Source organism: Cupressus sempervirens, chromosome 10 (genome assembly GCF_028749045.1).
Source record: "Cupressus sempervirens isolate cs-2001-9-10 chromosome 10, ASM2874904v1, whole genome shotgun sequence".
Taxonomy (NCBI): domain Eukaryota; kingdom Viridiplantae; phylum Streptophyta; class Pinopsida; order Cupressales; family Cupressaceae; genus Cupressus; species Cupressus sempervirens.
Genome location: NC_143127.1, coordinates 2,818,660 through 2,844,969, shown reverse-complemented (window position 1 = coordinate 2,844,969; position 26,310 = coordinate 2,818,660). Strand labels below are relative to the sequence as shown.

Here is a 26,310-nt window from a genome sequence, read left to right as displayed (position 1 = left end):
CAGGCACCCATGTTCCAATTGATATTTTGGAAATTAATTTAGTATAACAGATATTATATCTTTCTTGGCATTGAAATCCTTGCATGTAAATATGAAAAGAATAAGCTACGTGTGCAAAGCTGAATTGCATTCTCAATTTCGGAGTATTGTAATTTGTTGTTACAAGCTTTGTGATTTGAATTTCATGTAATGGTAATGTAAAAATTATTCAAATACAAACAAACAACTGCATTCACATTCAGAAAATCAGGATTCACATATTGAATGACAATGTTTTAACACAATGTCAAACATCTAGAATTGAGTTTCCACTAGGTAGAACCAGCAGGGTTCTTACAGTGGTATCAGTTCTTGCATGCAAAGTGTTTGACAAAATAACAAACATCAAAAAGGTGTAGCAATTTGCTGTAAGTTAAGAGTTAGAACCACAGGGGGTTCTTATAGTGGACATCAAAGCACTGCATATATGCCAATTGTTTGAGTCAATGTGTTGAGTGAAAGTACATGTTGTGAGTCAGAACCTGCAGGGGTATATGTTAGAGTAATAACATGTTTTCGTGTATATATATATGTTTGAGTAATAACATGTTTTCATATTAACTCTATTTTACTTAACTTAAACTTTAGGCATATAATAAAATTATCATGTAACCTAGGTTAGTTTCCTCTTAGGATTTTCATCTCCTTTATAAGTATGGACCTCTCTTTGTAATTAACACTTTTTGATTGAATAATAATTTATCTTTTGCACATCAAGAATGTCTCCTTTCTTATGGATCTGTGAATTCGAGCCTCCATAGCTTTGCTTCTCTCTTTCTATGATAGGTGTTTGCATGCAGTGATTCTTGGGAGTTGAGGGTTGAGCTTTCCCTAATTTCAACATGGTATCAGAGCTCTAGACTTTCATACCCTTGTTCTCTTCATGAAAGGTTTGGTAGTGTTTTCCAAATCTATGCATTTCTGTAAAGTATTTTGTCTTGGATCTAGGGGGATCTTCATTTTGGGTCACTTTGAGCCCAAATAGACATCACCATTGAGCTCAGAGCACCCAGAAACCCCCATTTCCATATAAAATTTTGTCCTATTTGGACAAATTTGCAATCTGAGGCAAATATATTTTGTGCTCAGGCCGTACGACCTGGGTACACAAATTGAGACGGTGATTTTGATTTTCTTAAACAAAAAAGTTTATTCCAATTTTTTTTAATGAAAAATGCTTTTGTTTCATAAAAAGGGCTTCGTTTTTTTGTAAGAGGGGGGCCTATTTTAATAAGGACTCTGTAACCTATACCTATGGCTCATTTACTTCTTCGCTTCCAGGCTCGCGCCGATTTGATAACAAGTTGCAAGTCCGGCTTTGACCTGCACAAGTGGGCCCTTTGATAGGCCTACAACCCTCCACACAACCTTGTTTTTGCCACCTAAGTATAGGTTTGCGGTCCATTTGTTTTAACGGGCTACATATTTCTAAAATGCGGAGCGCACCATTTGAGGGAGCATGCGTGAAGGTTGAGGAGAGCGGACTGAGACTGCATCGTGACCTCAGGTTTCGTACCTCCCAAGGGTAGATCTGTGAGCTTGTCAATGTAATTCCACAAAGTCCGGCCCACCGCACATCAATGCAGATTTTGTGGCCATTGTTTTGGGACTTGGCGTTTTTTGGACATGAGTTAGCCCTGTTCCACCAATCACGTGTTAGTCAAGTTTGCACATGAAGTAGTCCCTATCCGACACCATTGTTTGGTGGAGATGCCTTTTTTGTGGTCCATCGGCCATTGGACGACATACGACAGACTGATTGTTTTTGAAGTTTTTGTGTGTAGTGCTCTTCTTTTGGGCCTTGCACCCTCCTTTCTCCCTACTCTACATTGTCCAAAACCTTTCACGCCAGCTGGCGCCTTTTTATGGGCCTCTACCTACACTGTCAACAAGTCTATGCGTCTTTTAAAACAAAGGCAAACCCTTTTATTTTGGTGGTCTGCTTGGGTAGAGGTCAACGCTCTTGGGGCCTCAGATTAGTGGTTTTCTTGACCATTAAAGGGCAGTTTTTTCCAAGCATGATGGTTTTCTGACATTACCAAGGCAACATGCACAGGTGGTTTTTATTTCCACTTTTTCAACTGTTTTGCTCTTTGGTGTTATCCTTGAGTTCTTAGATGGTTTTTTGCTTGTGCAAGGTGGTTTCGCGTGTTGAATGGGAGCTTTTGCCTTATTTGGAATTTTTTTTCTGCACATTCTTTTTAAGGCCACCGGATTTTTTTTTCCAGCTTTGGCCATTGAGTTTATTGGTGATTGGACCTCTTTCCGGTGAGTGGGTATATTTCGCAGCACATTTTTCGGCAAAGAGTACTTTGGTGTTTGCATGTCTTTTTACTAGCAATCTAGACATTTTCCGGAAAGGTTTTCTGGATAGATTATCTTTTCGGGAAAGTTGGATTTTTTCTGGCATTCTGACTAATTTTTCTGCCATTTGACCGTCAAATTTGGGCTCATCACTTGCTGATGTCAGCACTGCATCATCACACCTGCTTGCCCTCCTAGCTTTGTTTGGACCTACCTTTCATTTCTTGCTCATATCTCAAGCATTTGTGCATTCTGGTGGATATCTTGGTTGTTTTAGGTCCGGGGATCATTTTTCTTTGCTTTAAACGATTCGTCTTAGGCTATACTTTCTGTTGTATTAGCCTCATGTTTCTTCTGATCTTTGTAGACATCTATTGTATGCATTTTTGCAAACGCACTGAGATGAAGTGCCACATTGCATCTATATATTTGTTTTAGTTGTTTTGTCTTGTTTTGCCTTCTGATTCGAGGAGTGTTATCTGAGGACACTCATACAGATTACTCTATTCTTGGGATATATCTTGTGCCTTATTGTACATGAACTACTTTGATTAAGTGCCATGAGGTTTTGATGTTTTGCCTATGTTTGCCATCTACTTTTGTCCAGCAAGTTTTCCTTCGGTGATATTAGCCTCATGACATGTCTAAGATTGATCACCTCAGTGCACTATTATGTATTTATCTGTGCATCTTGATCGTGGCTCCTTGACATGTAGTTCTATTGGCCCACTTTTCTAGTTTCTTGTCATCTCACCCTTGTTTGCATTAGGGGGGGTTCTTCTGTTGGTTCTTAAGCTTCCTTGGTTCGATGGAGTGAGCTATGTGTTTAGTGGTTTTACCCATGTACTAGGCAAATGCAATGAATGGGTACCTATGCATTTCAGTGAGATGGATCATTTAACATATAGACACTCTTCTTTTCATTCCTACTTTGGATGTAGCCTTCCATGTTCAATTGATCAACTCTTCAAGCTTTGGTGTTTCATGCCATCTGTTCTTCGAGTTCAGTTGTTTGCTTTTGTGTGCCTCTTGATTCGAGTAGTGTCTTAAGATGACACTAATGCAGATTATAGGCTTCTCTACCTAGTTAGGATCTATTTTAGTGGAGGTTCTTCAAATCAGTAGTTACTTTTCGACAAAGCTTTGCAGCTTCTTCATGATCATCCCCTTTTTCCCATCTTCTGAGACATTCTCTAGTTTGGAGGTTTCTGCAATCCTTCACTAATTCTTTCAACATTCTTTCCATCTCTTCTTAGAGTAGGGTTTTTCCCATGTGGTTTTCTCTATTTCTCCTTTTTACAAAGATTTGGTTGTGATTGGGTACCTCATTAGGCCTTGTTGTTGGGACCCAAATTTACTTTTATTAGTAGTTTCTAGGTTTTTAGTTACTCCCTTAATTTATCTTAAATAGGGGGGGGGGGGGGGGTTTGGGTGTTACAGTAATAAGGCGTTTTCTTATTAACTCTATTTTACGTAAGCTAAACATTAGGCATATAATAATTTTATTCTTTTATTAATTATTATCACGAAACCTAGGTTAGTTTCTTGTTAGGGTATTCGATCTCCTTTATAAGAATGGATCTCTCTTTTTAACTAACACTTTTTGATTAAATAACAATTTATCTTTTGCACATCAAGAATGTCTCGTCACTTATGGATCTGTGAATTCGAGCCTCTATAGCTACACACACACAGATATATATAATAATAAATGCATAGGGAAATAAGGATACAGAGATAATACTTATATTTTGCCCTAAAATATGTCTATTATTATTGCTTGCTTCATGATTGCTTTATAATTGTGTTACCAGATTCATCCCTAGCTACCTGGATTCGGCTCTGGGTTCGTGGTGGGTTTGGGCAGGCTTCGTGCTAGAGCAAACCCACAATGAATCCACGACGAACCTAAGAGGACTTGGGGCCAATAGGGTCCCAAATGTGCAATAAAACAACTTTAAAGAGTTTTAAAAAATAAAATTATGTAACCCTAAAAGGAACCTAATAAAAAACATTTCACTCATCTAATGTCTCATGTTGAGGAGGATGATATAGCAGAATCTAGGACTAGTGGAACCGATTTGGGTTCCAATGATGAGGATCTAGATATAGTTGCAGCCAGGGATGAAGTTATTTATCCCTCATTTTTTGATGACCCATTTGACCCTTGAAGGCCGTTTGATACTATGATCATTGATAAACTACTAAACACTTGTCATTTATCATTATGTTTCAAACTTTATTATTTGATGGACCAGTCTATGTTTCACAGGTTCATTTTGCAATTTAGTAATTCAATGTATGATTTTCTTTACAATCATGAAGATAGATTAATGAGCGAGTATTTAATGTTTATCGTTGACATTTGACATTGATCAATGATCAAGCAACATATATTCATACTGTGAAATGACTTAGTTTTGCAACTATGCACATTTCTCTTATTTTTTGTACACAACACACACGCACGCACAAACCCAAATGGGAAATTTTATTTTTGTCCAAACCCACGAACCCAAACCAGAATCGGCAACTTAGCTTTACTATTATGGGCATTTTAGTGGGGAATATCTCATATTGTTAGCATGCATTTGTTATTGAGAAATCCATGAACAATGTGTTTCATACATGTCATTTAATGTATTCTTCTCATTGCATGGATCATATTCCAATTCATGCAACTGATTACTTTCGATTGTCTTATGTTTCTTGAAAGAATTTTTTTTTTGTGAATGTTATAAGATATATTCAATTTGTTACTTTGTTCATAATTGATCATTATGCAATCTTCTAGGTAACTGCAAATTTAACTCCTCTAAGCGGGAGTAGAGTATCGGTAAAATTTGACAAGTTCAAGATTGCTGGTTTGGTGAGTGATTTCATTTTTTTTCTGATTTTTCTGATAAGAAATACTCCCATTTTAAGAAATTTATTCTTTTTTATTATCATTCCCATCCCTTTTCACCATATTCTTTTGTAATCACTTGGATTTCCGTATTTTCCAACTATATAGTTGTTCATGCTCATTTTCTCATCAATTGGATATGCACGAAACTTTATAGTTCTACCTTGTTCTTGTAGATAAGTATTGATGCACCTCCACAAGCTCAAGGAGAGCTGGAGATCACATACTTGGATGATGAATTGAGGTATGGTCTACGATAATGTTTGTGAAGTTTATTTGGTGCTACCTTGAAAAATCTTCTATCTTGGTTTTCAGTTTAAACCTCGTTTTATTGCAAATAAGTACAGTTTTGTTTTAAACGATGTTATAAGTTTGTGTAATTGCTTTTATTTTCAATAAAGTAATAATTATACAGTTTGAAAAGTCAAAATTTAGAGGTTCTAGGCCTAAAAGCCATCTATGTGTTTTGGTGGCTGTGCTGTAAATTGTCATGCTACATGGAATGCTGCATAAAAAGCAGATGTGATTCTGCATATGTAATTACATGCCTCGACAAAAAGTTAAATAGATAATGTTCATTACAATGCGATTTGCCAGCAAAAACTAGTCACAAATTAGCAGCCCTACACTGGTATTGTGATTGTGGAACCAATGAATGTCTGCCATGTTTGTTCTCATGTGAAATTGATATATGGTAATTCATTTCGAGGGACAAAAAACTTGAATATTTGAGACAGGTATATACCTTTCAATAAGTTGAATAAAAGAACACTGCAAGGAGAATTGAATTAATTGTTTTCGCTGGAATAAGGAACTTGACAGATGAACTTTGTATTACAGATTTTTTTCATAATTAAATATTATTATAGATAGGAAATACATAAATTAATGAACTACAAATTGGCCATTCCTGATTAAGAAATAGTGGGAGTATCCTCCACTGGAGTGTAGACTCCAAATAAGGTACCTAATTCCACTTGACTTCAATATTACTTCAATTTCAATCCAATATGGCTGTTGAGTTGCCAAATCAAGATTTGCAGCAACGGTGATCACTATTTTTTGTAAAGTTGTGATTGTAGAAAATCTTATTGCAGGACACAGGTTCTAGTCTTCTTTTCAAACTTATAAAATGCTAGAAGAAGTTTTAGGAGGTTTCTTTAGGGAGAAATGAGGAGAGTGAAAGCAAGTTTTTTATCATGGTTTTAAAGCTCACGAATCAGCAAACTTGACAAGGATAGTTTGGGCTTGGACTCAATGACACACCAAAATAAGGCAAAAACTACAGAAAAATAGGTGTTGGAGGAGTATCAACATGAACTTGTGGACTATTCACCAGTAATTGTCATAAGTTCAGTAGTTGTCATAAGTTCTAACCTACAACTTAGACCAAAAACAATTGGTGAATAGTAAATTGTTCTTTCAACTTGCAAACGACCTTTAAGAGTTTTTGGGCAAATTTGAAACTGTGCCTTTGATGATTTGGTTTGTTTGCATCCTTTGACTGTTCAAGGGGATTGCATGTCTTGCATTAGAGGTGAAGGATCATGTTCAATCGATAAATGGATTGAAAGATTAGTAGATGATGAGGCCCCTTGGAGGTATCCCACCATGAATTTTTTAGTGATGATTATATAGTAAGATTTAGGAAGCTCTTCTATTTGTGTGATAGAAATATCAAATCTTTTTCAGTTGGTTGATAATTGTTACTCAAGAACATGGATTTTTTGACAATAAATTTTTTATCCTTGTGCCAGGAAAATATCATGCTTGAGATATAAGATCAACAACTAAATGTAGAATCATAAGCAGCAGAAATTGAATTAACAAAATCAAAGAAAATCACATCACAGCAAAGTTGAGCTAATATTACTGAAGTGGGTAAACCATTACAAAAGAACTCCATCTGTATTGATGAAGATGACACCATGAGATCTTAATATGCTTACAACCTGTTTACGAGAAAAAACCATGGGAGTTCTAAAATAATAAGAAAATAAAGGATCCTCGTAAATAAAATTGAAAGGGATGGAGCAACTGGAAATTGGGTTTTGGTTACAATGGTATGGCTGGGCTTGTGTCAAGGGAAAGCTTGCCAAGGAGCAGTGAAGAGAAAATTGGTTTTGAATCATTAAAGGTTCGTACATATTGGAGTGATTTGAGTCATCTTGGGGAAGAAGATGAGTTTGCATGCAAGTGATGTGATTGAGTGCTTTTGGTATTTTCGGTGCATTCACTTCTTGGACAGAAGACAAAAAAAGTAATCATCACGGTGAATCAGTAGGCCATTCACAATGGTGAATATGTCAAAAAACTGGTAAACGTATCGTTGAGTACTGGCGAATTTGCCTCTTAATGTGCAAAAGGAAGGTGGAGGGCTTTATATGTTCATTTCCAATTGCATGCATTGTATTGTATACCTCCAACCTTGGGAAGTGTGTGGGCAGTTATCTAAACATGTTTCAATGTGTGCACATGGGCTTATTGTCTAGTTATAGAGGAAGGGGATTTTGCATCCTTGGTCATGTTTGAGTAGGGTTCCAGAACAGAACAGCTGTTTGGTGTATGGTTGAGATCTTTTAACTTGTTCAGACTTCAAACCTACATATACTATCCTTGATTGTGCTTGACTGATTCACAGTGGATCTGGACTGGAACCACTCTTCAGAGTGGAATTTTCTGCTTTCCAGGGTTTCTTGAGATCAAATTTGTGTGTTTGCATCATTGTCAAATCTTATTTGCTGTTGTTTCATTATTTCTAGTGCTCTGTCATTATGTGTTGATGCTTATGTTTGAGTTTCCCATATTTTCAAAGACTCTGTCACTTGTTTATTCCTAATTAGAGCATGAATTGAGTAGTTACGAAGCTATAGTACATAATTGCCCAGCTGACTAGAAGTGTATTTGCCAGTTTACAAATCAGATTGGTATTAGAGAAGGTTTAAAACATCTGCAGGTTGTCATTTATCAGAATTTTGGTGGGTGTTCACATTACACCCACTACATGCTGTAGTAGCGGTGAAAGATTGAGAAATCTCAATTCCTGAGATTTGGAAATGGAATCAAGCCCAGAGGAAGATGGCACATCAAGGTATCAACAATATGGATGAGATTGAGGAAGGATTTGAGATGTTAGAAGTTGATATTGCTTTGAATTCTGAGAAAACTGATATGTTTCAGAATGTGTTGATGGTAATTTCATAAAGTCTGTCCATAAAAGAGAGCCGTAAGCGGAAAGTTCAAGAGTACATATTGATATGAACATGGAGAAACTTCAAATAGTAGCAACGACCTCTTATTTGAGGTTGAGACAAAGATAGCAATATAAGCTTTTGATGTGGAAGTCAAGCTAGAGAAGTTATACCAATGAATTTCACAGAGGTTTACTTTAGATTACACAAATGGAACCCTCAACAGTGAATCTCCGTCACCCGTTCAAAGCTGTCTGACCATGCTTTAACATGGTATGAAGTGTATGTAACCCGATGACAGATGAGAAATACTCTTGAGGTCACAAGATGGGAAGATTTGAAGTACTTGCTCAAGAAATAGTTTTACAGCTACCCTATGTACTATGAAGAAGAAAGAGCAATTCAATGGAACTTCTTTTGACCAAGGAAAATCCAACATGCCCAAGATTACACAAGTGATTTCTGGAAAAAAAAGGAAGTATTGCTTGGTAGGAATGTCATAGATTGAGATGTGCTCATGAAGCACCTTGGAGGCTTATTTGGGCATCTCCAAATGGTTGTTGTAATAGAAAAACTTTGGCATGTTGGTGAGGCTACCTCATAGGCCCATTATTTGGAGATAGATAAGGAGAAATCTGGATGCAAGATCAAATAGCTGGACAATAAGGAAAACAAGGTAATTAAGGGCAATAAATTTGCTAACAAAACCATGAAAGCTCATAATGAAAAGTGACACAAGGCCAGGCTGCCGAAGGAGGCAAACCTGAGCTACCCTTGCCAATAGCTATACATGGAAGCATTACTCATTTAAAACAACAAGGAACAGGAGGCCATATGCAGCATTCACTAGGTGTAATTATTTTACTTCACATATAAAGAAAGCAACATGCCCGGCTGTAAGGCCTTTCGGGTTGCGGCCATATGCAATGAGAATTACAAAATTAGAGTCCTAGATCGCAGTCTTTATCTTCTTTGCTCTAAGATCTCTCTAAGTACTCCCCTACATCTAACCAAGCTTCATATATATAGCTAGCTAAGCCACAAGTCAGCTAGTCAAGTATTTAATTACATTATAGGTCCAGTCTTGGAAGAGTAAATCAAGACCCAAGCAAAAGACACCAATGATCACACACTCTTAAGGATAGGTCCACACGGAAGTTAGGATTCGGCTCCCAACTGTGCAAGACGCCATGTCATTGTACGAAACTTCACCAAAGGAAACAATGCGCCTTGTTGGATGAAACTGTGTCATGTCCCCTTTCTAGTCTGACTAGTGGAGTCATGAGAGTTGGCCTATTATTGGATTTTCGTAGGCTAGCAGTAGTGAATAGAGACCCATACTGGATACTCAGTGACTATAGTTGGTTCCACAGTCAGTTTGAGAGTTAGTCGGGGCAGTGGCAGTGATGAGATTTGAGGCTCCTCAAGATCAGTATAGGGTTTCAATTTCAGGGTGACGGGGCATATTCCCTAGTTTCTAGGAGCATCCCTAGCTTTTAGGGATGGGACTGTCAGTTGGCTCACATTGCTCAACATCAGTCACATGCAGGTGATAGGACCCGTTCACTGATTATTTGGTTGGTTTGGCTTTCCAGTTGAATTTGGCTTTCCATTTGAATAAAAGGAAATAATTTTAATATTTCCTAAGTTTTCATTTAAATAAATTAAAATAAAGCTATTTATATAGCTAATTGGAGTAATAAGGGGATTTTGGCTTCATCTGGTTAGGTAGACCTATGTGTTATAGCTTGTTGGAAAGGTCTTGAATTATTATAACTTATTTTCATCATTTGGAGACCTTCGGGAACCTAGAGTTGTGCTATTTGAGGAAAGGGGTGTTTTTCCTACACATAAAGGCCTTTTAATTGAGAAGATGTCATTTTATAATAAAGGGAAAGACATGTTCCACCTTTAGGGTTCGATTGGCTTTGAGAGGGAGATAAAAGGAGATGTTGGCTCATTCTTTCATTATCTTTTACATCTTTATTCTTGCTATTTGCGATTTTGCTTTGAGGAGTGATTCTAGAGGACTAGGACGCAAACCCTAGAGCCTGGCTATTGGGACGCAAACCCCAATAGATGGTTTCGGCAACATTCTACAGTATTGCTTCAGCAGTTGACAAAGATTGTTAAGTTCAGTGTTTGGGGGTGTTTGTGCATTGCACATTGAGGGTCTTGTTTGGCACGTTGAGATCTTCTTGCTGCCTTGGCATGACTATAGCAGCCGTACAGCTGCCTTTCACTTGGTAAGTGATTTGTTGGTTGGCTCACATCAGCCATCTCTGCCCTTTTGGTGCATGGCTGGTCTATTCTTGTAGTTGGCATCATCATTCTTTGTTTGTAAATACCTTTGCTGGCATACTGATTACATATCTTGCCTGGTACGATTTGTAACTATTCTAGTTGCTTGAATATTATATTATTTGCTGTTGCTACAATATTTTTGCAACTTCTGTCTAATTCTCTAAGACCACAAGGAAATCACAGGAAAATCTATTATTGAATTAAAATTTACAGAAGTTCATTGAAAGGATCATTTTGGGATCTTTCAAACTGCAAGAAATAGAGACCACAACAAACGGGTAGAACTCGAATAATATGAAACATCAGACTATGTGCACTAAGGACAAAGATCTAGGATAGGTCCTTGACATGATACCAACTGCGCAGAACTTGAAACCAAAAGCAACAGCGACTCATTCGCAAATAGTAGACTGGTACAGAAAACAAGAAATATTTTTGGTTGATGCAAGATTGCTTAAAGACCCAAGATGCTCTTGCATCAAACACCTGGGATTAATAAAGAATCGAGAATCCCCAATGGACATGTTCTAACCCCCAACAAATAACGATACAATAGAATATAAAAAATAACACAAGATTTGATACCAATTAACACGTCTTTATTCATAAAAACAACTGATTATAGTCAATGTGCTGGGCTGTAAGGCCTTCCCGATTATGGCCAAATACAAAGAAATTACAATAGTTCTCTATGATCCCTCAATATCCAACTCAAATCCTAGCTAGCCTAGATCTGTAACACAACAACAATCTAGTAGAAACCTTCAAGATCTCAACTTGTGCTTGCAAGCCACCAAGCAATCTCCTTGTTCCTAAACCGCAACCACTAGCTCTTCTTCAAATTTGTTATCTCGGATAATCCTCTATTGATGATATTGAATCCTCCAAATCATGATCCCCAATAATCCCATATTAATGATTTCTACAGCCAGTGAAGCCACAAGTCGGCTAGTTAGGCAATTGATTACAATATAGGTCCACCTTGGAAGAGTAGACCAAAATTATAACAAACATGAACAAAACTAAATGCCGAGTTACATTTAGGTCCACACATGACCCAATAACATGTCTGTTTCTTAACAAGATCCGTGCAAGATGAAACTCCACACGTTTCATGCAAAAACTGGCCGAAAATTGATACCCGAGCAAAATCGCGATATCTCCTAGCTCTGTGAATCAAGACTTGTACTTTGAACTGAAGGTATAAATTTAGGTCCCCTACAACCCCTTTAGTGCGCAAAGGCTGATTCACTAAGGATATCTGCGCATCCATCTCGAAAGTCACACACAGAAATCGGTCGCGAAACCTGACAGAAATCGATACTCCAGGAGAATCGCCATATCTCCCAACTCATAATGAATTAAGACTTGCGCTCTTAACCAAAGATATTACTCTAGGCCCTTTTCAATCCTCGAAATTTTCAGCTTGTGAGTCATTACGCAAAATTAGTTACGTCACCCACAACAGGCATGCAAAAATCAGAAAATACAACTCCAGCAGCAAGGTAAAAACGACTATAACTTCAACATGATAACTCCAATCTTTATGCACACATAGGACAAGGATAAAAAAATGTCTCCAACATATCCTTAACTTTGCAAACGATAATTCCACAACTTAAGCATGAATCCCCATTATACAGGATTGCTGATTTCCCTAGGATGCTCCTGCATCGATTTTCATATTAATACTTAAAATCATCAAAACCAAGTACCTCAACTTTCATCTCTATCAACAAACTCCGGCTCAAAGCATCAACAACTTTGACTATCCACTCTTATGTTTCAATGAAAAAGAAAATTTGTGCAAATACTCAACCCACTTCATATGTCTCTAATTCAACTTATTTTGTCTTTCCAAATTCTGCAAAGCTTTATGGTCAGTATACAACACAAATTCTCTAGGCATCAAATAATGTCTCCATTTCTTCAAAGCTTGAACAATAGCATAGAATTCCTGATCATAAATTGAATATTTTCTCTTAGCATCATTCAATATCTCACTAAAGAAAGCTACATGTCTTCCTTCTTGACTCAAAACACCTCCTATAGCACTTCCACTAGCATTGCATTCAACTTGAAAAACTTTACTGAAATCAGGCAAAACAAGTGTAGGTAATTCCACAATCTTTTGTTTCAATGTTTCAAAACTCTTTTGCACTCTATGTGTCCACTTGGAATTCTTTTTATCCCCTCTCATAGTCTCAATCATAGCATTACAAATAGAACTGAAATTTCTGACAAACTTCCTATAAAAACTTGCCAATCCATGAAATGTTCTAACTTCTCCAACATTCTCAGGTGTAGGCCAATCAAGAATAGCTTTACCTTTTCATGATCCATTTTCAAACCATCAATTGAAAATAACAAAACCAAGTTACACAATATCTTCATGAATGAACATTTGTTCAAGTTTAATCAGCAATTTCTCCTCTTTCAATATCTGCAATACTTGTTTGATATGCTCAAGTTGTTCCTTTTTAGTTTTACTGAATATCAAAATGACATCAAGATATACAATCACAAACTTACCCAAGAATTTCTTCAGAACTTCATTCATCAGCTAAATAAAAGTATTAAGTGCATTAGTTAAACCAAAAGGCATAACCAACTATCATACAAACCCTCATTAATCTTAAAAGTAGTTTTCCATTCATCTCCTTCTCTAATTTTGATTTAATGATAGCCATTCTTCAAACCAATCTTGGTAAAATACTTCGCTCTACTCAAACAGTCTATTATGTCATTCATCCTAGACAAAAGAAATCTATACTTCATTGTTATCTTGTTTATAGCTCTAGAATCAGTGCCCATTCTCCATTCTTCTCATGTGCTAATAGAGCAAGTACGGCACAAGGACTCAAACTTTCTCTAATCAGATCTTTCTCAAGCAATTCCTGTACTTGTCTATTCAACTCAGCATTTTCAGTAGGTGCAAGCCTATGAGGTGCTTTTATTAGGCAAACTAGCTCCAGGTATCAAATCCATACAGTGACTAATACTTCTTACACGAGGTAAACCATCAAGTACATTGTCCGAAATGATGTCTGAAAACTTCGCCAACAAAAATTCAATCTCAGGTGTATGTTCTAGTTCATCTCGTTTTTTAGTCTTTCTAGGAATCAAAGCAAAATATACTTTACCATGGTAAAATGATTCTCCTCAAGCTTTTCAATTTTAAGGCAACAATATTTATTTCTTTCCATCAACCCAAATAGTATATTAATTCAATCTAGCATCATGCAAAGCTCGTCTATCATATTGCCAAGGTCTACCCAAAAGAATATGACAACAAACCATAGGCATAATATCACACAAGACTTCATCATGATAATTCCCAATTTTGAATTTAACAAGGCATTGTTCACTCACAAGTAGATTATGCTCCTTCTAGATCCAAGCAACATGATAAGGTTTAGGATATCTCAATTTTTGCAACCGCAACTTATTAATCAACTCAGCTCCTGAGATGCCAAATTATTAGAACTGCCACTATCAATGACTCCCTTGCAATATTTTCCAACGATCTTACATTTGATTTTGAAAAAACTTCTTCTCAAAACAAGTTCTTCATTGATTTCGTCATTCTACAAGATCCTTCTCAACATTAGGTTTCCACCATTTTCAGGTTTATTAGGTATTTCAACAACTTCTTCACAAGACAAAGTGTTTCTGCTATTACCTCTAATCTTCTTTCCAGAGTTAGTACATTCAAAAGCTCTATGTCCTTCTCCACATTTGAAACAAGTGCCCTTAAACCAAGATGTACATTCAAAAGCTCTATGTCCTTCTCCACATTTGAAACAAGTGCCCTTAAACCAAGATCTTTCCTCTCTCTTTCCCACCATCATTATTCCTAGAGTAACCAGTATAGCTACCTCTAGTGTGATTACCTCTTTTTCTAATGGGTTCTTCTTTCCATTGTCTTTCTTTTATCTTACATCGCATTGTCAGATCTACTACTTTCTCCATAGGTTCTATCTCTGCTTCTTTGAAATCTGTCAACTCTACCTCTTTGTCTTTGATCATGTTTCTTTGCCAATCTTTCTTCAGCCTTCAGAGCATATTGATAAGCTTCTTCCACACTGTCCATCTTAACATAACTGATCTCATCTTGAATTGATGTCCTCAAGCCATTCAGGTATCTAGCCACTTTCTCAACTTTATCATCTACATCTCCAGATTTGATATCCAACTTGTAGAATTCCTCAGTATATTCTCACACTCATGTCTTTTTGTCTCAAATTCTGCATTTTTCTCAGCAAATTGACTTGGTAATCTGCATAGAGAAACTTCATCTTTCCAATCATTTTTGCCCATGTCTTGATCTTTTCTCTCCCCCTCTTTTGTCTCTCAGTTTGCAAATGATCCCACCAAAGTGAATCATGACCCTTCAACTTTGTGACTATTATTTTCATCTTCTTATTATTAGGAGTACCTTCATACTCATAATATTTGTCCATCTTAGAGATCTAATCCAATACTAAATTAGTCTCAAGTCTTCCATCATAGCAAGCAACTTCAACAACAAGTCTAACATTCGCCCTAGGCAAAACTCTCAAAAACCTTTCTTCATCTTGTTTAACCTCAAGTTCAGGATTAGGATTAGCTGTTGCTTCTTCATTGCCACTAACATCTTTAAGATGTACACCTCTTTTTTGGGTTGTCTCAACAGCTTCAAGTTGTGTTGCAATCTACCTCAACATGTCCATAACAGCATTATCAACATTTCCTCTACCACTAACCATCTTGACAATAGCTCCTGTAAGATCTCAAAAAGCTTCTGCAAGTTATATGTTAGATCATAGATCTACCACCCTACAACCAATCCAATAAGGTTCTCCACGATCCAAGCCACTAGAAATACCTTTGCTTTGATACCACCTAACACAAGGCTAGGCTGCCAAAGGAGGCAAACCTGAGCTACCCTTGCCAAGTGTTACACATAGAAGATTTACTCAATTAAAACAACAAGGAACAGGAGGCCATATGCAACATTCACTAGGTGTAATTATTTCACTTAACATATAAAGAAAGCAACACACCCAACTGTAAGGCCTTCCAAGTTGCGGCCATATGCAATGAGAATTACAAAATCAAAGTCCAAGCTCGCATCCTTTATCTTCTTCACTCTAAGATCTCTCTAAGTACTCCCCCTACATCTAACCAAGCTTCATATATATAGCAAGCTAAGCCACAAGCCAACTAGTCAAGCATTTAATTTCATTATAGGTCGTAAACCAAAACCCAAGCAAAGGACAACAAAAGTTAATGCACTCTTAAGGATAGGTCCACATGGGAGTTAGGAGTGGCTCCCAATTGTGCAAGATGCCACGTCATCATACGAAATTTCGCCAAAGGAAACTGTGTGCCTCGCTGGATGAAACTACAGGAAACAAAGACCACAAAGAACGACACATAACTCGAAGAATATGAAACATTTAGACTAAATAGACTCAGGACAAGGATCTAGGATAGGTTCTCGACATGATACTAACTGCACACGGCCTGAAACCAAAAACAGCAATGGCTACTTCGCGAAGAGTAGATTGGTACAAAAAACAAGAAATATTTTTGGTTGATGCAAGATTGCTCAAAGACCCAAGATGCTCCTGCATCAAAAAGGCTTGCTTGAAATGAAAGAGATTGAATGGACTTTGAATATAGATGAGAAAATTTCTTGTGCAACCACATAAAAATAAGTAAATTTAGTCAAAGGCAATGCACGGGATGAGGATAAGGTAACCAAATTGTTCCATGTAAAAGCTTGATCACAAAGGTTGGAAAAACACTTTTTTATACTTGTTCTCAGCTGTTTAATTTCTTAGAACTTGTGCAAGATCTGGGGTTGGACACAAAGGATCACCCAAAATCTTATTCCTTGTCATGGCTGAAAATAGGCTTTGCACTTACAATTTTAGACAAAGGCTATTATGGCATATCTGCATTTTCAGCTAGTTTTCTTTAGGAATGCAGAGTCAGAGTTTCAATTGCATATGCACGTGTCTCTCTCTATAGAAAGTAATGCAATTCACTTTGCTTCTTGACATTTTTTATACCCTAGCAATTGAGAAGGGTGCTGCATACATTTAAAAGCTTTTCTGTATGTATGGGCGGGATTGGAACTGTCAATCTTGACTTTGCATATTTGACTACATTCTACAAGAAACTGGGGCTTTCAGTGAATATGCAACTGTTGAAACTTCATATAGACCAAGGGAAGCAACATAGGTGATTTGTTCTCCAACATTATTCTCTCTTAAGTGTTAGGTAACCGTACTATAATGTATGCAGTCCTTGTGAAAGCCTTCAAAAAGCTCTGTAGACAAGTAAATCCAAATGTTAGCTTATAAATTTAACTGAACATTATTAGTAGTAAACAACTTGAATGAAATTGGAGTCTTAAAACTGTTTATATTGTTCATTGACAAACCAAATATCTGTGAAAAATTTAACTATTGCAGTCGCTGATTATTAATCTCCTATCATAAACGATTATTAAACTGCTGAAAATAAATTCCCAGCTAATATCAAAAAATAACACAACTGCAACTTCACTTATAAAATACGGAAAGAAATCCGCAACACAATGAACACAATATTTTCGGACAAATTGTCCCTGGAAAAACCCCTAAGGGAAAACCAGTTCTACAGATGATAAATTATATTAAACTTCTGCAAATCAAGAGATACAAAATCCCTTGCCTCTTATTGGCAGAATTCCGACAACCTCCGAATTAATCCCGCTGATATTCCCCACTGCTATTCCCACGCTAACACTGCGCTCTTGCTAACACTACAAGACTGTTTGCTAACACTGCAAACGTTTCTCCAAACTTCATGTTCTCCAAATGCCCCCTTGACCTCCTTTTATACTACTCTTGTTGGTAAACCAACGGCCGAGATTGATTTACAATCGACAGTTGAGATTAAAACAACTTAACAACCCTAACCAAGTCGATTTCTAGTTGTTTCCAAAAGTGGTCAATTAATTAACAAATATTTGTTTCTAATCTAACCAATTAGTTAGCAAAACAATTGCTTGCTAAATAATAGCAAATGGACAAACAGCTGTCCAAAGCTAACAAAACTAACACTCCCTCTTAGCGAGGAAGCTGTTCTGCAGGACACCTAACTTATCTCTGAAGAAGATAAATTTTGCCTTCCCCAATGCCTTAGTCAGAATGTCTGCTACCTGCTCCTCTGTAGGTATGTACTGTAGCTGAACAACTCCCCTTTGTACACAATCTCTGAGGAAGTGATATCTGATATCTATATGTTTAGACCTATCATGAAACACTGGATTCTCAGACAACTTGATGCAACTCTGATTGTCACAATGTATCACAGTACTCTCAACCTTCTCACCAAACAAGGCTTCTAACAACTTCCGAAGCCATATAGCTTCACATGTCGCCATGCTAACTGCTATGTATTCTGCTTCTGCTGAACTTAGAGCCATAGACTTCTGCTTCCTACTGAACCAAGATACAACTCCTAATCCCAAGCTGAAGCAACACCCTGAAGTGCTCTTTTTTTCTGTTGTACTTCCTGCCCAATCTGCGTCAGTATAGCCTATCAACCTGATACCTTCACCTCGAACATATCTGATCCCATACTCGACTGTACCACGCAAGTAATGTAGTACATGCTTAGCCGCTATCCAATGCATTCTCTTTGGTTCAACCATGAATTGACTAAGAGAGTTTACTGCAAATGCTATATCTGGTCTATTGTTGACCAAATACATAAGCGAACCAATCAACTGTCTATATAAAGTGGGATCTACATCCTTCTCCTTAGATGTATCTACCTTCCTCCAATTCGTAATCATGGGTGTAGACATGGCTTTGCAATCCTCCATCCCAAATTTCTTCAAGATTTCAATGCAATATTTTCTTTGACCAAAGAAAATCTCCCCATCTATCTGCCACACTTCCATGCCTAGAAAGTAGTGCATAAGTTGTAAATCTTTCATCTCGAACTCTTCTGCAAGGTTCCTCTTGCAATCCACTATGAGCCCTAGTGAACCTGTAAGAAACAGGTCATCCACATAAAGAACAAGAATGAGAATCTCACCCCCAACCATCAAGTAGTAGAGGTTAGCATCTGCTTCACTCTTTACAAAGCCCATTTTTTGCAAGTATGTATCAATGCGCTCGTACCACGCTCTAGGAGCTTGCTTGAGTCCGTACAATGCTTTCTTCAATCTGCACACGTAGGTCTCTTTGTTGTGTGCTACAAAGCCTTTTGGTTGTTCTATGTATACCTCCTCCTTCAACTCACCATTAAGGAATGCTGTCTCGACATCCATTTGATGGATTTGCCATCCCATTTGTGCTGCAAGTGAGATTATAGCTCGTATAGAAGTATACCTGGCAACAGGAGCAAATGTCTCCTCATAGTCTATTCCCTCCTCCTGAGAGAACCCCTTTGCCACGAACCTCGCCTTGTATTTCTCGATGCTACCATTTGCATCGTGCTTTATCTTATAGATCCAACGTGATCCAACTACAACCCTATTTGTTGGTCTAGGTACTACCTCCCACACATCATTCTACATTATTGAAGAATATTCCTCAACCATAGCATCTCGCTATACCTGATGTTCTACAACTTCTTGATAGCTAGAAGGCTCACTATCTACCAACTGACTAACTAATGCCACATAGTCATTGAACTTGGCTGGTTGTCTTCGCTGTCTAGTACTCTTCCTAGGAGCTCCCACAAACTCCTGAGTATCCCTTTGTGTATTTGGAACCACATGGTTCCCGCTGCCAACTGTAGAGGATGAAATGTCAACCTCTAAGTCTTCTAGATGCATTTCCTGTTGCATCGGTTGCTCCATACTCTGTGAATCTTCACTAACGAAGTCTACACTCGTACTGGTAACTGTACTTGAGCTTTGTTGCTCTTGACTTGGTCTTGGAGCTTCTGTTGGTTGCTCACTCTAATCATCTGCTGGCAAATCTCTGGATCTCCTGAATGCCTTGTCCTCCATGAACTTGACATCCCGTCTGACAATAATTCTTTTAGTCCCCGGAATGAAAATCCTGTATGCCTTTGAGGTCTCACTGTACCCAACAAAGTACCCCCTCTTTGCATTCTGATCTAACTTTGTACGTGTATCTCTAGGAATATGGCAATATGCCAAACTCTCGAATATCTTGAAGTGACTAACATCTGGCTTCTTCCCTGTGAAAGCCTCCTCTGGTGTCATCTTCCCTAGCACCTTGTGTGGAACTCTATTATGAATGTAGACTGTTGTATTACACGCCTCTGCCCATAAGTAACGGGGCATGTCCTGGTCATGTAGCATAGCTCTTGCTGCCTCCGATATAGAACGGTTCTTCCTCTCAGCAACTCCATTCTGCTGTGGATTGTAAGGAACAGTCCATCCTCTCTTGATTCCTTCTCTGGTGCATAACTCTTGGAAGACATTTCCTTTGTACTCGCCTCCATTGTCTGACCGAAAAACCTTTATCTTCTTTCCTGTCGAATTCTCCACAAGAGCCTTGAACTCTTGGAATCGACTGAAAACCTCATCCTTAGTCTTCAAGAAGTATATCCACGTCTTTCTAGAGAAATCATCAATAAAAGTAACATAGTACTCATATCTTTTGAGAGATTTCGTTGACATCGGTCCACAAACATCTGAATGTACTAGATCAAGAACACCCTTAGATCTAGTGTCACTCCTTGGAAAAGATGCTTTTGCAAACTTCCCCAACACACATCCCTTACATACATCGTCATGCTCTGTGCTCACCTTTGGAACACCTGTCACTGTCTCACGAAGCAATCTAAGTGCTCCATGATGAATATGGCCCATCCTCCTATGCCAGAGCTCTCCAAGATCTCTAGGATTACTGTTGCTCATAAGTGCCTTAGGAGTATCAAACTGCAATCTATAGAGGCGACCACTCCTAACTCCAATAGTTATGGGTGATTTCCAATCCTTGTGCTTAATCAACACATTTGTCCCTCTAAAGAGTACATTAGACCCCCTATCCTGAAGAACAGATACAGAAATCAAATTCATACTTAAGCCTGACACATATAACACATCATGAAGTGGAATTATCTTTCCATTCTCCCTCTGAAACTGAATAGTCCCTTTCCCAACAGGGTTGAGTTTGGACAAGTTTCCCATAGAAATCTGGATGTTGGTGTCCTCCTCCTTGTAACTGGAGAAGTACTCTCTAACTCCTGTCATATGAAATGACGCCCCACTATCTATATACCAAACAGACTGTGAGGTTGAGCTAACCATACAAGCTATGAGTGCAAACTCATCTTCCATTGTACTGGAGAGTTCTTCTGCACTTGCTGAAGCTGCCACCTGCTTCTTACCCTTCTTCCTCTCTGGGCAATCACTGACATAGTGGCCAAACTCGTGACATCCAAAGCACTTGACCTTAGAAAGGTCCTTCTTCTTCTTCACACTTTGTGAATTTGATCCTTTGCTAGATCCCTTCTTTGCTTTCCCTTTACCCGCTAGGGCAACGTTTTCTTGTTCCACCTCATTTTTCTGACCCTTGTTGGCCCCATTGACAAGACTTAGTCTAAACTCCTCCTGAGTGAAATCAGTCCATAGTTGATCCCAACTCGGTAAAGTATCTCGTCCATTGACAACTTGAACAAAGACACTCCATTGTTTAGTAAACCCATTTAGGGCTATTCTCACTAGCTCATCATTACTAGGGCTATCTCCAACAGCTGCTAACTCGTCCTTGACAAGTCTGAGCCTGGTAAGGTAACTTGTGACGTCTTCTCCCTGATTCATTCGGGTATTCTTTAGCTTCTCTCTGAGAATCAACTTCCTATTGGTGGTAGCATTCTGGTATAGATTCAGAATGGCGTCCCACATCTTCTTTGCTGTATCTAGCTCTGCGATATGTGGAACAATATGATCCTTGACACCATCAAGGATAATCCTCCTCGCTTTGGCATCATCCTTCTTATATGCTACAAGCTGTGTTGCATCCGTTGGTATAGGTACAACACTAGTAGCATAATCCTTGATACCATTCTCTTCCAACAATAAAGAAATTCTGGCCTTCCAGACACCAAAATTTGAGGCACCATCCAATCTATCCTGATCTCTCAAACCAGCTGAAGCCATCTCAAGGGTTTAAAGCAATAATAAATCTAAAGAGATCAAAATTTCTTTCCTAGGGAAAAACTCTTCTACCCTTAACAATGCTCTGATACCATGTGAAAAATTTAACTATTGCAGTCACTGATTATTAATCTCCTATCATAAACGATTATTAAACTGTTGAAAATAAATTCCCAGCTAATATCAAAAAATAACACAACTGCAACTTCACTTATAAAATACGAAAATAAATGCGCAACACAATGAACACAATATTTTCGGACAAATTGTTCCTGGAAAAACCCCCAAGGGAAAACCAGTTCTATAGATGAGAAATTATATTAAACTTCAGCAAATCAAGAGATACAAAATTCCTTGCCTCTTACTGGCAGAATTCCGACAACCTCTGAATTTATCCTGCTGATATTCCCCACTGCTATTCTCATGCTAACATTGCGCTCTTGCTAACACTGCAAGATTGTTTGCTAACATTGCAAACGTTTCTCCAAACTTCATGTTCTCCAAATGCCCCCCCGACCTCCTTTTATACTACTCCTGTTGGTAAACCAACGGCCGAGATTGATTTACAATCGACGGTTGAGATTAAAACAACTTAACAACCCTAACCAAGTCGATTTCTAGTTGTTTCCAAAAGTGGTCAATTAATTAACAAATATTTGTTTCTAATCTAACCAATTAGTTAGCAAAACAATTACTTGCTAAATAATAGCAAATGGACAAACAGCTGTCCAAAGCTAACAAAACTAACAATATCTATTAGTTCCAATTCCTTTCTGTATTTATTATTACCGAAATCATAAATCTTATTCCAAAAATTGTGAGGATTCATGCATTTTATGTTTTTGATGGTGCTACCATTTGATAAATTGAATGTTGAATTGCCTTGGTTTTATGCCATTTCTAGTATCTCCTTTAGAACTCTTGCAAGGGAGCACACTTGCATTATTGCATTTAACACGTGTTTTGTTTGTATTTTGCAGGGTTTCTCGTGGAGATAAGGGTAATTTATTTATCTTGAGGATGGCTGATCCCACATATAAAGTTCCCTTATAGAGTTCTTCGCAACACCTTTCTGAGTGTAGGATATCAGACTTCAGCAAAGAGCTAACAGTGACCACTTGTTTGATTTTGTATGAGAAGCTAATTTTCAAGGTGTATATATTGTTGCCTATATGCTCTACTAACTTCCAGTGATATCTAATTCTCTGCTTTTAATTGGTCCTCATTAAAAAAAATTCAAACAAGCATCTTTGTGAAATCTGCTCTGTATTTTGATTGTCTTGCAGTTATTTTATTTTAACTGGCTTAAAGATTAGATTAAACTTGGAGGAATTTATTTAAGAACTCTCTTTTATCCTATACTTTGCTCAATGCAGGCCATCTTGGCCTCGTTTCTTGTACATTCAAAAGTTCAAAGGTCCTGTAGTCAAATTGACATAATAATAAATTGAATAAATTACGACGTTTTATTATATCTGTGCAGTAATTTATTTACCGATTTGAATATAAATTTAATATATAACATTATATATTAATATGAATGAATCGCGCAATAGTTTTTCTACATGCAGCTTGTTCGTAAGATGTCCTATCGTAGTATGGCCTGCCAAATATTAATATGAGAACTGAAAAAAACGTAAAGCTGTTAGCTTAGAACGCTTTTTCCTATTTTATCAAAGTTAGATGTTCAAATCAATTTTTCTAATTTTACTTGGTGCCTTGAAGAATTTTGAGTTGTAAATTGGTGATCTTTGAATTTATGTTGTCGATTATAAAAGTCTATATTTTTTTATGGAACTTTTTAATAATTAATAATCTGTTTAAAAATGTTGTTTATCTGGTACAAAACAAATTATTTTTTAAAAGAATAATATTTTGTAAATAAACTGTAACAAATTTCTATAGTAGTTTTAAATTATTTTTGAATGTGATTGTGAAGTATGTACGTTTTAGGCTCACACTCTGGAGAAAGAGGATGGATTGGAAATCGAGTGGCTGAATGTTGAAAACTTAAATGTTGGAATAGGAACAGAAAATTTGGAATACATTTTCAATTCTCTGGTTGGCTTGTCAGTTGGAATAGAGAATGGGAATGCATATTCTTATTTTGCCTCTAAAATGAGCCTATACCCATTCCAAAAATTAGCTGTTATTGGAATAGCTATTCCTATTCCCAATATTGCATTCCTATTCTCCATTTCTATGTTTACAACCAAATGGGCATGCCTAAGAACTAAAAGAGTCATTGTTAAAACAGAAAAATTTAGAAAATGTATTACGTCAAATAAATTTTGGAACAAAGAAACAAACTCAGCTGAAAAGGAAAGAAAAAGGAAACACAATTGGAAAATATGTTATGGAAAAATATTTTATTTAAAATCTCAGTAATATAATATGAAAAAAAATATTTTCCACATTATTTTAATTCTAATGATGATTAAATAAATATATTGCTTATAAATATTAATTTGATGTATTATTATAGAATAAGTAATTTTAAACGTTATAAATTTCATAATATTAATATAAAGTTAATTTTTTTTAAAAAAAATTTTTTAATCAGTAATTGGTGGGAGCTTATTATTATATATTGTGATTAATTATTTCAATTACTAATTAATATTTGAACCCAAGACCTCCCAACTAAGAGGCTCACAATTTACCATTGTTTATGCATAAATTTAGATATTAAATAAATATTATATTTATATTTATATTATATTTAAACTACTAATATTCTTCATTCATTTTACACTATTTTTATAAACTATATTTTTATAATCAATTATATATTTAGACTATATTTTATAATTAATTTTTCAATATTAAATATTATAACTAAAGAACTTTAATAAAATGTTTAGAAAAATAAACATCATAAAAAAGAAATAAAATTAAGGAAATCAAAGATACCAAAATTAAGAAGTATAAATTAATCAAGATAATCAATATATTTACTATTATATTTGATAATAATTATAATTAAAATATTTTAACCATATAATTGAAATATCTTATATAAAATTATAATACAAATATATTAGAAAAATGTTAAATTTCTTTTTAAAAGACATCTTTAGACATCATTTAATAATAAAATAAAATAAAATCATAAACAAGATAGCTATTAGATATTATTAAGATATCTTAAATAGAAAGTTAGATTAACAAGTTAAAAACATAAAGGAAAAGCCAAATTAAGACATTTTAATAAATACAAATTAACATACTAAAAGAATTAATTGACCAGAAATTAATGTTGAAAATTATTGTTGTTGATATTGGGGAATGGGGCTCACTAGTCTTATCATGCAAAGTAGGACTCCAACTGATTCTCATTAGTATACAATAAAGAATAATTCTATTTACTCAAATCCAAACAAATTAGAGAGAGTTGAGTTCAATAAGGTTACATTGAGTTATTCTTTGTTTTGTGCCTAAAAGAGTGGATACAATAGAAGAAGAATAAGGTCCTTATATTGTGTTAGATCGTTGTGTCCCTAGGGAAGATCACAAACAAGGTTACCCATAACTTTGTTCTTTAGTTCAAGGATTGCTCAACCCTTTGATCCCACACACTATTGGGTCCAAGCAAATTTTGAAGAAGTTCCAAACTTAGGGCCTGCTTGGTTGCTGGAATTGAACTGGAAAAGGAATCAACACATTCTCAAAATTTTAAATCCTTAGTTTGAGTGCGCGAATCAGAATTAGGAATAGTAATTCATATTCCTATTTTCATCTGAAAATGAACATTTGCTATTCCACCTAAATAAGTGTTATTAGAATTGTAATTCCTATTCCAGTTTTAACTTATTCATAATTCATAAGATTTTAGATTCGATGCTGTGCTAAAGTTGTTTTCTCTACGGAAGGGATTCATGGCGGCAAAAGCAGTGCAGAATAGACGCCAAACGACAGATGATAGAAGGAGTTGGTAGCTTGAAGAAATACGAAGAACCAGTGAAGTTTTGTAAATCACGAACTGATAGTCCATAGGTCGGGCCTGATATCGCAGGTCAGATCACAAAAATGGTGAAAACAGATTGCATTGTTCCAATGCTGACCGGAGGTGCTCACAATCTCTCCAACATTTTGAATGTTCTTAATGAAGATTGACTTCAATGTCAAATGCAGAGTTTGAGCCAAAAACCTCCACTTCTGTTGGGATGTTAAATCGTACCTATCATATTGGCTACAATGCCCACAATGGACAATCTCAGAAATCACAAACTTGGATGGTAGGAGACATCTGATCTGGCATTCTCATTACCCATGCTAGTCACACGAACTCCTAAGATTTCTCTCCATGTCATGATTTGCCATTACACAGATCCATTCACACCAAGATCTGCATCCTTCGATTCAGCCTACCCTCTCAACACTCCATTAATGACAAATTTTAGAGAAATGGTTAGTTTCGATCTAACACACTGGTATATTTGGGT

At 36.6% G+C, this 26,310-nt stretch overlaps 1 protein-coding gene across 2 annotated transcripts in view; it reads left to right on the top strand.

The window, feature by feature from the left end:
* LOC149532260 (putative plastid-lipid-associated protein 4, chloroplastic) overlaps window positions 1-23,337 on the top strand; it is a 112,302-nt gene extending 88,965 nt beyond the window's left edge. For both annotated transcript variants that reach the window (XM_089804991.1, XM_089804990.1), the window contains 3 exons: window positions 5,138-5,212; window positions 5,425-5,492; window positions 22,846-23,337. In XM_089804991.1, the coding sequence (XP_089661117.1) occupies window positions 5,138-5,212; window positions 5,425-5,492; window positions 22,846-22,918 (216 nt within the window). In that variant the 3' untranslated portion in view covers window positions 22,919-23,337. The remainder of the gene's footprint in view (window positions 1-5,137; window positions 5,213-5,424; window positions 5,493-22,845) is intronic.
* The last annotated feature ends 2,973 nt before the right edge of the window (window positions 23,338-26,310 follow it).